General features: G+C 39.7%; 1 protein-coding gene across 3 annotated transcripts in view; it reads right to left on the bottom strand.

Moving 5' to 3' along the window:
* Nucleotides 1–8,501: 8,501 nt before the first annotated feature.
* MFSD1 (major facilitator superfamily domain containing 1) overlaps nucleotides 8,502–12,730 on the bottom strand; it is a 21,756-nt gene continuing 17,527 nt past the window's right edge. For all 3 annotated transcript variants that reach the window (XM_006753818.2, XM_015565536.1, XM_015565534.1), the window contains 3 exons: nucleotides 12,407–12,454; nucleotides 10,809–10,866; nucleotides 8,502–9,459 (listed from right to left, as the gene is read on the bottom strand). In XM_006753818.2, the coding sequence (XP_006753881.1) occupies nucleotides 9,456–9,459; nucleotides 10,809–10,866; nucleotides 12,407–12,454 (110 nt within the window). In that variant the 3' untranslated portion in view covers nucleotides 8,502–9,455. The remainder of the gene's footprint in view (nucleotides 9,460–10,808; nucleotides 10,867–12,406; nucleotides 12,455–12,730) is intronic.

Genomic DNA, 12,730 nt, shown 5'->3' on the forward strand with positions numbered 1-12,730 from the left:
CTCGGGATACATCGCCTTTATCTGAAAACCAAGTGCTTTATTCCCCTGCCAACATGTGCCAGCTAACCTATGCTTGCAATTACTTCTCTGATCCATATAATGCTAATTGTTTCTGTGGTCTTTTGACCTCCTTAACAGCAAAGAGTATAAGCATCCATTTCTAACTTTTTTCTGGATAGTTGGGATCAAGAAGTTTTCACTTAGCTGACATTGTATCCTGGTTTTCGGGGACCGTTAAGACGGAAGAAACAAACTAGACTAGTGGGTCCCCTTTGTAAGAGGAGCTGGGGACGCACTGTCCAACATAAGTTTCTCCTGTGGTTATGGGAAACCCATCCCATAGAAGGGGACAAGGAGACTAGAAGAAACAAAAGTTCTTCCTGTGCCCTAGCTGCTGTGGCTCAGTGGAAAGAGCATCGGCCTACGCACTGAAGGGTCCTGGGTTTGATTCCGGTCAAGGGCACGTACCTCGGTTGCAGGCTAGATCCCCAGCATGTTAGAAGTGTCTCTCTCACAGGACACATGTTTCTCTCCTTCTCTCTCTCCCTGTCCCTTCCACTCTCTCTACAATAAATTAATGGGAAAATATCCTCAGGTGAGGATTAACAAAACAAAAAGCTCTTCCTGAATCTACCTACCACCCTGGTGAAAGCTGGGATCTCCAAATGTGGTATCCCCCTGGGTCCCGAGCATCTTGCATGATCTGCCTGGTTGTTTGGCAGCTTAAAATAAAATCAAAAGTCAGCGAATATTATCATGTTCAAAATACCACGAATGCGGAGCAGTACTAGATGCGGTAGCCACTTACAAAAGTATCCAGCACGGTGCCAATCTGTAAGAAGGCTACAGGAGAGACAAAACAAAACCACACAACAATACGCACACTAATCAACAACTTCAGCAGCTACAGAAGAAATCATGCCAATTACTGACTAATCCAAATGAACAATACAGACAGGAAATATTAGGGAAGTTTGGGGGCGGGTGGTGAGAGCACTTTCAGCTGAGAGAGCCAAGAAAGGTATTATGAATCTGTTGAAGGCTGCATGAAATTTCAATTATTAGAATTCCCCAAGCAATGGAGAAAATGAAGCACTTTTGTGAAAGCCAACGTTTGGTTCCTAAAGGGGAAGAGGGAGATCATTCTGGGAGGGAAAGAACCACTGTCCAAGGCACAGGGAATCACCAAGGGTATTTGAGCAGGAGAGGGTGATATGATCAGAGATGTGACTTAGAAGTGTACTGGCAGCCCCCATGTTTGAATGAATTTGAAAAAAGAAACAAAATGTGACAGCAGACTTCAAGGTCTCCTCACTGGTCTTCCTTTCCCTCAAAGACATCCCACATAACACCTCCAGATTTTCCTTAAAACAGCATTTTTCATACATCACCGCCTCCCCAATTTTGTCAGTTTCCTTCCTATACCATCATTTCCATACAACGGAGTTCAGATTTCTCCTGTTGGCATACTAAGCCCATCACTGTCTACAGGGGAACTATTCAACTCACAGATCTACCACACCAGGTGGACGCCTACCCCTCACATATACCACAGGGCCACCATCTGCCAAAAAACAATAATCCCTTCTCCAAATGCCTAAGTACTCATCTTCCCAGACCATGAGTTCTACTTCCTCCAGCTACCCCCAATCTCACTCTGCCTGCTGACTTACCACCTCAATCCACTGGGCTTATCACCTTGGAGTTGATGATGGGCTCCATTATCATTTCAGTCTGGGTTATCTCCCCCACTATTTGACTGTTCAATCTATAGAACAGGGCATCCTAGTAACATTCTGAACATAGTAGACACTTAATAAGCAATGGTGATGCTGATGATGGAGGAAGAAGAAGGTGGTCAACATTTAGAAGACCACTGCAGTGATCCAAACATACAGATAATGGGCATGAGTAGAACTAACAAGATTTTAAGGCGTATTGGAAAGAATGAGGAGAAATAAAATGATTATTTGGACACAAGTGGTAAAAGAGACATAAAAATGACTCTGAGATTCTCAGCCTGAGGAACCAGAAGAAAACTAGCACATAGTGGGTGCTCAATAGTCTTGGGGGAAGAAAAGGAAAGAAAGGGATGGAGGGAAGGGTGAGAGGAATGGAATGAGGCTGTGCATTGTGGGGGACAGTTCAGACCCAGACAAGTATAATGTGAACTGCCTGTGAGACGAGTTGGAAATGTAGGATGGAGGATCTGAGACACCTTGGGCTCAAGCTCTGGATTTAGAGTTATCTGTCCAGGCAAATATTTACAACTGCAGACATAAATAATATCTCTGAGGGAGAAGAAAAAAGAATGAATGAACAGAGGACCTAGGAGATACAGGAATCATAAAACCTTCTGACAGGGAATACAGGGATAGGAGGTGGGGGTAGATAATAGAGCATTGGAAAATCAAATGAGGTTTTAAAAGAGTTGTCAAGGGTGTTACATAAAACAGACCAGGCAAAAAAGCACAAACAGATGTCTCTCAGCAAACAACTCAAATGCCCTCTTCTAAGGAGCCTCCCCTGATCGCCCATCAGAAGGCCCTATTCCTTCTCTGACCCATCAGCCGTCCCTGTGAGGGGACACCTTCCCTCCTGCCAGATCTGAGCAGCATCATTTAAATCCTCTTCTCTCCCTTCCTGCAGGATCTAGCAGAGGTCTGAACATGGGGACTCACTAAATCTTTGTGGAATAAATGAATATACAGCAAACAGTTCTCCTGTGTATGCTTTCCTGGAATTACTGCCTAAACCCAATTTATAAATGTGTGCCTATAAAACTAAATCACAAGTTGTTCGGGATTTATTTTTTCTAACACCAACTCCAATTCACTGCAATTCCAGGACACACATTACCTACAAGCATTCTCACTTTTTAGCCCACAATTCAAAGACAATGAAGAGGGGAAATTTTTCACAAAGCATTTGCAATCCAGCATAACCTAAGCTGATAAAATCATGTATTCTCATTATCATTTCCTTTCTTGTGAACAAGCCAAATTTCTATAGTATTTCTATTTCTCAACTTTTTGTTGAGGGTTGGTTTTTTTTAATGTATCAAACAACTTCCATGGTAATGGCTTTAAGAATTATTCCATGATAAGAGCAGAACTTATGTTCCTGCAGCAAGCTATAACAGGACATTTTTATAGTGGTTAAATCATGAACGAAAAGCAAGAAATGCCACTCCAAGAAAATTAACGAATCAGAGAGTCTGAGAATGTTCCACTCCACAAGTGGAAAAATACATTAACAATGAGACCTTAGAGAGTGTTATCCCAACAATCAAAGAAACAGCCATTCAAGACTCCTGATGTTCTCTCTTCTTTTATAGCCTAGTTTCTTGCAAGGGGAGATTATACTTTTTTCCTTTTTATTTTTATTTTTTTGCGCAATTTCTACCTTGAAGTTATACTCCAAATCTTTACAAGTCAGCTGCTGCCCATCCCACTGCAATTGCTCTTAACAATGCATCAATGACTTATCAGTTACAACTGAATGGGCACCCAGACCCTATCCTGCTTGAGCGTCAGGGCATTTGCCACTGTCACCCACTCTCTTCTTAAACTCCCCCTTTCTTCCACAGAATGAACCCTCCCCTACTTCCCTTCTCATCTTGTCCTGCTCCCACCCTGTAAGTGTGGGTGGGTGTACCTTAGGATTCTGTCCTCTGATTTATTTTAAATGTGTTTTTATTGATTTTAGAGAATGAGGGAGATAGAGAAACATTGATGTGAGAGCACAGCATTGATCGGCTGCCTCCTGCACGCCCCCTACTGGGACTCGAGCCCACAACCCAGACATGTGTCCTGACGGGGAATGGAACTGGTGACCTCTTGATTCATGGGTTGATGCTCAACCACTGAGCCACACTGGCTGAGCGTGGCACTCTTCTCTCATTCCCACACTCTTCCTGCACAATCTCACTGACTCACTGATGGGCCAGAAATCCTCTTATATTTCAAATCTATGCTTCCACCCATACAACAGACCCTTGGGCACTGCAAACTTCAAAATGCCAAAACTGAAATCATTTTCTTCCCAAACCTGCTCTTTCTGGTAAAGTGGCAACACCATCCATCCACACCGGAAACCTGAAGAGTCATCCTCAACTCCAGCCTCTCCCCCTCGTCACAATCGTGCTCACAGTAAGTTTGAAGCATCACTAGAACCTGTTCTCTCCTTCCTCTCAACTGCCAGTGCCTTCGTTCAAATTCCCATCATCTCTCGTGGGCTTCACTGCTCCAACCTACTGACTCCACATTTGTTCCCCTTAACCTCCAATTCATTCCCTTCCTTCTAGTAGAGTCATCTTCCAAAACGTAAATCCTTTCTTAATCCCCAACATAAAAATCTTCCAAAAGCTCCCATTTGCCTTCAGGATTAAGATAAAAATAAGTCATGCCAGAGTGGCTCAGTTGGTTGAGCTTCATCCTGTGCACCAAGAGGCTGCCATTCAATTCCCCAGTCAGGGCACAGGCCTGAGGGTTGTGGGTTCGATTCCCAGTTGAGGTACATATGACTGCAACCAATCAATGTTTCGCACATCAGTGTTTCTCTCTCTTTCTTCCTCTCTAAGCATTTCCTTGGGTGAGGAATTTTTTTTAAAAAAATCAAAATGAACATGGAATGAAAAGCCCTCAGCAATGTGCCTCATATGAAAGCTTTCAACCTAAACTTTCCATGCTCCCCCTTCATCCCACTTCCATTAACCAGCAGACTCTCTCAGGATTAGCTCTGGAACCTCTGACCTTCCCCCAATTTTACCCACACCTCCTCTGCTTAGGTGCATCATCCTACTTATCCTTTACGATGCAGCTCAAAGACCATCTGTGAATACCATTGCTCTGAATAGCCATTGCTCTATGGTAGTGCTCATCAGGCTGTACCACAATCACAGCCACTGGTCCTTTGTCCATTTCCCCTCTTCATCAATGAGACCCTTAAGGAAGGTGTTCCACATTTTCCACATCTCTGAATCACCACCTCTACTAAAGAGCCTAGGTTCAGTGATGCCAGAAAGGAATGATAACACAGAAATCCGCATATCTTACATGATCAAGCATTATTATAGGCTCACTAGAGGCCTGGTGCATGAAATTCGTACATGAGTAGGGTCCCTAGGCCTGGCCAGCCATCAGGGCTGATCAGGGCCTTCCTTCACCTGGCTGCTGGCTGCTGGCTGCAGGCCGGGGCCTTTCTTCATTTTGCACCACCCCCTGGTGGTCAGCGCAAGTCATAGCGAGTGGTCAAACTCCCGGTCGGTTGAACTCACAGTCAGTCGAACTCCCGAGGGGACAATTTGTATATCAGCCTTTTATTATATAGGATGCTTGGTTTTCCTCATTACTACATTTCTTTGAATCATAAGATGATGTCAAAGACAAGATACAGCCAATTTCAGAGACATTAAAAGGTAAAATATGCCGAACCGGTTTGGCTCAGTGGATAGAGGGTCCCAGGTTCGATTCCGGTCAAGGGCATGTACCTTGGTTGCCGGCACATCCCCACTGGGGGGCGTGCAGGAGGCAGCTGATCGATGTTTCTCTCTCATCGATGTTTCTAACTCTCTATCCCTCTCCCTTCTTCTCTGTAAAAAATCAATAAAATATATTTTAAAAATTGTGGGGGGGAAAAAGGTGAAATATTGTAGTCTCTGAAAGACAGCATATTTATTTAAGTAAAAGAAACATAAAAAAGTTATGCACTTTGTCGTCAGGTTAGAAAAGCATTTCAAAAGTCCAAGTGCTGGAAAACAACTCAAAACTTTCTAAAATAACTCTTAAATGAAGGCAGCACATATATGTTATCTTAAAACATTATAAATAGTTCCCCTTTGAAATGTTCATTAAGAAACTGTTCCATATCCTAGTGTGGTAGCCAGAACACAAATCTAATATCTACTGAAATTCAAAGAACTATAAAGTCATGAAAATAAAACATTTTTAAATGCCCATTAAATACACCCATTCCCCCTCTTCCCCATCTACCCCGTCTGGAATGGATCCATCCCCACAGACCCCACAAGAATCCAAAGAGGACACATATTTCTCCTCTGACACTCGCTCCATTTCATGAGAAATGACTGTTAAAACCTGAGATGGGCCGTCTCCAGGCCCATCTGCTGACTACCTTCATGTCCCACCCAGGCTTCCTGCTGCTAATATGGGGCGGTTCTCTTTCCAGCCATCTCCAGCTCTCCAGCTCTGCTGCTGCCAGCTCAAATCCAGCTTCTCTCATTCTTCTCCCACCTCATTCCACTGACAGTGTGTCTAGCTCTTGTCCACTGTACCCTCTGAAATCTGGGCTCTACTGGGCTTGGATAGAGGAAAAAGGATCACCTATTATCCTGACACCTTTATTTACCTCTTCCCCAGGGCAGATAGGATCTGCTTTGAAGGTTAAAACCACCCGAATGTGGTAACACATAAAACCCCAACATCATCAGATTTTTCCTTGGAGAATTGAGCAAACTGATACTGTATGTGCTAATCAGGAAATGGACGCCCAGAGAACTACTACCTAGTAAAACTCAGGAGACAAGTACGAGAGACGATCCATTCCAAAAAGACCAACTCCTACCAAGTACATGCTAATCCCAAATGGGTCCACTGGTTTTCATTTCACAATTGATTTGTAGTCAAACCAATGGGGGAAGTCAGTTTAGGGAGTATTGTAAATTAGAACAGCTGCCCTGATGTGAGAATAACAAAGATCTACCAAGGAGATGACTCATCATTTGAGAACATGATCATATACACAAACACCTCAGGGGAATAAGTGGTAGTAAGTGTGTCCTAAGTTGGTTGTCTGGCCTACCTGCACGATGTCAAGGGTTTTTCAGTATTTCTTACAAAACATCAAAGTTTTCCCCACCAACTTCTTAATGGCAAATCCCTGCTCAGTGTTCAACAACCTCCCCACCCTTGCCCCCAGGGGAGCTCTCCAAGAACAAGCAAAGGAGAGAAACCAAGGGGTAGTAAGAGGCTGAGGTGGAGGCATTCCAGAAATCTCGGGCAACTTGTAGACAACTTACAGCTGTTCTTTGCTACCACTGGGATCAAAATGTAAGTGCATTATTTCAGTTAGCCCATACCCCATTCTCTATTGCTTTGTCTCCTACAGTTCTCCTGCAATTTTCTTACTGTAAGTGCAAATTCTATTTCTAACTCAAGGTTCTGTTTAACTCCTTCCTGTATCCTCAAAGCTCTTTGGAAAACACTACCTTTCTCCCTTCTAACAATCCACTTTCTCCCGACTCAAAGACATTCATGTGCATACCCTTCAGACACGTTTGTGTTTGCTTTTACAGGAACAGCAGCACTGAGTCTCCCACATAATAAAGCCATCATTGCCTAGGTCAGTATGCACGCCAATGAAACCATGTAACGGCGCTTCCTATTTCACTTTAGGGACATGATACGATGTACTTGACTGGGAGGTTTCCTGTTTTAGGCTATTATAAGCAATCACGCAAAGAAGATACTTCCTTAAAATATATAAAAATGTGTATCTATCTGATGGTTTCCTTAAGATAAACTATTAGAAATGGAATTGCTAAGCCAAAAGTCTTGCAGCCTAACATTCTACCCCTCTTAGGTCTTCTTATTCACATTTCCAACTTATCCTTCAAAAAAGATACTCAAATTTACTCATTTTATTTATGAATAATTCAAAATATATTTATTCAGTGCTGGGCACTATCAACATAATCATTATTAACATTAGCAGACACAGTTCTCGCCCTCAAGGAGCTTACAATCTAAAGAAAGAGACAGAAACCCACACCATCACAAATTCCTCATTGGAATAAAGGCTCAGATAAATTAAGAAGCAAAAGTACAGGATTTTTCCAAGACCATAGGAATAATTAGTTCCCATAGGAATAATTAGTTCCCATAGGAATAATTAGTTCTAATAGGTTCTGAGCTGGGGCTAAGATTGTTGGAAATCAGGTGAAACCAGGTCATAGAGAATCCAGGACAAAATCCTCTAAGCAAAGGGAGCATGGACAAAGCCCCTGAGAAGGGACGGAACCTGATTCGACTGAAAACAATGTAAGCAGGTCACTGTGCTGGGCACAGAGGTAGTGGAAAGACGAGGGCAGGGCCAGACCACAGCCCTCCGGCAGCAGCAGCAGCTGACCTCCTGCACCATTCCCAGCTGTGAGGCCAGCCTTCACTCACCAGGGGCTAGAACAGGCACAGGGCAGTCAAGCCCACAGAACCAACAACTGAATAATGACACAATATACTGTAAATCAGAAACATGGATGAAAGTAAACTTACCCTGAAAAGGAATGCACTTTCAATCTGTCCCAGAAACTTTAGGCATACAATATTATGCCATGTACTTTAAACAATATAATCAGCTAATCTCATTAGTTTAATAGTTGTCTAAAATATCTGTGTGCACATATAGCAAAATACATGAAAAAGTCCTTGACTTTAATATGCTAAGACTAATAAGTCAATTGAAAAGCATTTAAAACTGTCAGAGAAATTTCATATCCACATTTTATTTAATGTGAAAAACATAAATGTCACATTAAGGTCCTACACTAGAGAAAAAGCTAATCCCCATAATCTTTGAACAAATAATTAGGTAAATTTTCTTTAGTCCAACACAGATTTTCTTATAATCTTCCACATAAATAAGAGTTAAAATCAGTGTTTTAAGATTTTTTTAAAAAACTCAAAAGTTATAAGACATCATGTAGATTCCTTTTACAATGTTTTTATTTATCCATGTAGAAATGGAATTATCATCATTTAGAGGACATTTTCAGTAATTAATTAGACTATATTAAAAAACTGTACAGAAAGCTCATACCACAAACTTATGTCCCTAAGTAATAAAGGTGCTTAGTAACAGAGAGAGAGAGAGAGAAGCTCAAAAGGGTCACCGCTCAGCAACCTGTCTCATAAGTAAAAAGAGCAGAACACAATCTATTTGTAAAAATGAAGAGACTTCATCAAGTATATTTCAAATAGTCCCTATTACAAAAGGGAATGCCTATTAAAATGCCATGGTTTACACTATAATAAAACATCCCTTTCCCCCTTAAAAGCTTTAAAAAAATATTTTTTGCTTTAAGATAAAGAAAAGGCCAAATCTCTATGATATACTTTGTGAAAATGATCTCAATATAAATCCAATGATCTCCATTATTTACTGTCCTTACTGAAATTCACCTGCAAGTCCCAGAGTAATTTCCTAAACTTCACTGTTGATTAGCCTATTCTGAAGTAAAATTCTTCAGCAACACACAAAAGACAGAGAGTAAAATAGTCCTCACAAATATACTTAGAAACAGGTGTACTTGAAATATAAACATAACTTTCCAGGCCATTATTTTTCCTATTGACTAAACTCTATATAATTTTTTTAATAGAGGTTTTCAGATCAATGATGTGTGCAGCCCACTCTCATGACACAGTCATTTAAACTTCTCATCTGCAAAACAGAATGCAATATATTATCAAAAAGGGGAGGAAAAAACACAAAGCCCCATCTGGCTTACAGAATAAAAACCATTAGCATTACAAAACACATAGCGCCAAATACTGAGAGTCCACATTTTGCTGAATAATCTTTTAACTCCTCATGACTGTAAAAGTAACACAGGACCAATTTAGAAAATACAGAAAAGCAAAGAAAAAATAAACTCTTATAACCCTACCATTCAAATAGAACTGTTAATATTTGGGGGCTTTTCTTTCATTTTTTCCTATTTTCCTATTTTTTCTATTATATACAAATAATAGGTTTAAGAAATACACGTTTGCATACTTTAAAAATAATTAAATTAGAATATATTTGCATTTTTTTCTTTTGCTTACTTAACATGTAGCATGTTAAATATCTCTGACTTTAAAAGTCCTTCTAAAACATAATTTTAAAAACATACTATATGGATGCATCATAATACATTTAACCATTTCCCTATCATGGGACATTTGGGTTATTTTTTTTTACATAATAAACAGACTATCGTAAATATATTTAAAACTCACAACACTTCTGATTATTTTCTTAAAATGTATTTCTAGAAATAGAATTACTATGTTAAAAGGGAATTTGACATGACCAAGAATCACCCCCAGAACTAAATAGCCTTGTTCTACCAGATTTTAACTTATTCAAAATTCACAAAACTTACAATTAAATGGTATATATTTAAAAATAAAATTTTAAAGGGAAAAAGTATTCACTATCTAAAAAATTAGAAATAATAGGAAACAGAATCACTATTATGTTATAGCAATAGTGTGTGATATACACTATTATGTTGTACAAATGATAGGAAATAGAATAACCATTATGTTGTAGCATGTAGAATCACTATTAGATGGTAGCATATACTCATGAAAAATATTAATTTAACTTAAAACACACTATATACTTTAATTTGTTCCAAATGAGTCAAAGAACACAGAATAGCATGTTAGTACCAAGAAAAGATGAAAAATGATCTCAACTAGTTAAGAAAAAGAAAACATCAGAGAATAGAAGGGTGAGCTCAACAGAGAAACTCAGGACAAAGACCTTTGCTCTGTCTCTCAGAAGGCAATTTAAAGCCAAATTCTCCCACCCTGCCTTCATTTGAGACCTTGATATCCACCTTTTACAATTTTCTGACCCAAACAAGAATGTTGTTATAGTTCCAGAGATGATCATTAGCTCTCGAAACACAAGAAAAAGACTGATTTCTTAAAAATCCAATTCTAATACTTTGAAATACAATGCTAATGTCCAAGATTTTCAAAATAAAAAAAAAAACTTTTCTCTTTTTCAATACTTACTCAGCATGAGAAAGTTTCATTTCTTCCCTTTGTCTTGCAGAGTAATTTAGGTTCCCACCTAAAACACAAATAAGCATTAAATCTTTTCAATGTAACTATTATAAAAATTCAAACATGCACGCAAGCTCAAGCACACACACACACACACACACACAAATACATTTGCACTGATATACTATGAAATATGAGAAAGAAATAGTTTATTTCCTGGAACCGTCCCAAGAGAAAAATGTTTTTTATTTTTAAATCCTTATAGGATACAAGTAGTCACTCCTTAACTTCAGCATTTTTTTGAAGTTTGAATTTCTGTATTACCTCAGGTTTTCTTAATAGGGACATTGTATTAATATTCAGTAATAGTGAAAACTTAGAAAAATTAAAGAAAAGACCTAAAATTATGGAAACAGCACACATATACATTCTTCTAAATATATAGCAAACAGCCTTTAAGGATAAGGCAGTTAGAAAAAATTGATATAGGAAACATCAAAATCTTATAAAGAACTCACACACACAAAGCACAAATGCATGTAGTTCACATATATTCACAAAAGAAAAAATCTGCAATTTCTCATTCTATATCAAATACTTTCAACCTTAAAATGAAAATTTCAGCTGAAAATTTATTTACTTTTTTTTTTAATATAAGACAATAACACAGGAAGGGCTTTAGGTTCTAAAAATGCTTCTTTATTGCCCAGTCGGTGTGTGGCTCAGTGACTGAGCATTGAAACATTTCCTTCTCTCTCTAAAATAAATAAAAAACATATTTTTTTAAAAAAATGCTTCTTTATGCTAATATACTTCTTTATGCTAATATACAAACAACATCTAGCTTGGCCAGCATGGCTCAGTGGTTGAGCATTGACCTATGAACCAGGAGAGGTCATGATTCGATTCCCGCTCAGAGCACATGCACAGGTTGCAGGCTCAATCCCCTGTGTGGGTGTGCAGGAGGCAGCTGATCAATGATTCTCTCTCATCATTGATGGTTCTATCTCTCTCTCCCTCTCCCTTCCTCTCTGAAATCAATAAAAATGTATTTTTTTAAAAATCCAAAATTTTCTAAAACTTACATTCAACAGGCCAGAAAGAACATGACAACAATTTTAATGAACGTGAAGGTCCAGAATACATAATCCTACATAATAAAAGCATAATATGCTAAGTGTCCAACCAATCAGTCGACCGTTGGGTTGACTGTTCAACCAGTTGCTATGACATGCACTGACCACCAGGGGCAGACGCTCCCATAGGTTAGCTTACTGCTGGGGTCTGGCCAATCAGGACTGGACGAGAGGCCAGAAACCTCCCTCGGTCTCTCCCTTGCTGGCCAGCCCTGATCCACCTTGATGGGGACTGGGCGAGACAGCCCCGGATGGTCCTGATCGCAGGCCAGGCCAAGGGACCCCACCCGTGCATGAATCCATGCACCAGGCCTCTAGTTATATAATGAAATGTTTCCATCACTATGGACAGAATGTTGTTATACTTGAGCTAAAACACTCACTGGCTTCTAGAAAGGCATGGAGACATCCCAGTGACCCCACAGATTATCTATTGTGGGTTAAGAAGAAAATGCCTGAACTTCTACTTACCTTGGGCACGGTTCACCAAATAGAGGAAGACCACAGCTAAAAGTGACACTGGAAGTGAAAAAACATAGGATCCTTAAAAGACATGCAGTTTTTCCCAATGATTCCTATGTCATCATAATTATGAAGTAAAACGTAGACAAATCAAATAAACCTTTATTAACTGGAATTTAAAAATAAAATCACTATTTACATTATTTTTCTGAAAGCACTATAAATAAGTCATACACCATTTTCTCCAGGGGCTGCCTGAGCTCAGGGATGACAAGGCCTGAAAAGGAGAAGTAGACGCCCACAGGAGAGGGAAGGGCCCACCCATGGGTCATC

The sequence above is a fragment of the Myotis davidii genome, unplaced genomic scaffold, assembly GCF_000327345.1.
Source record: "Myotis davidii unplaced genomic scaffold, ASM32734v1 scaffold570, whole genome shotgun sequence".
Classification (NCBI taxonomy): domain Eukaryota; kingdom Metazoa; phylum Chordata; class Mammalia; order Chiroptera; family Vespertilionidae; genus Myotis; species Myotis davidii.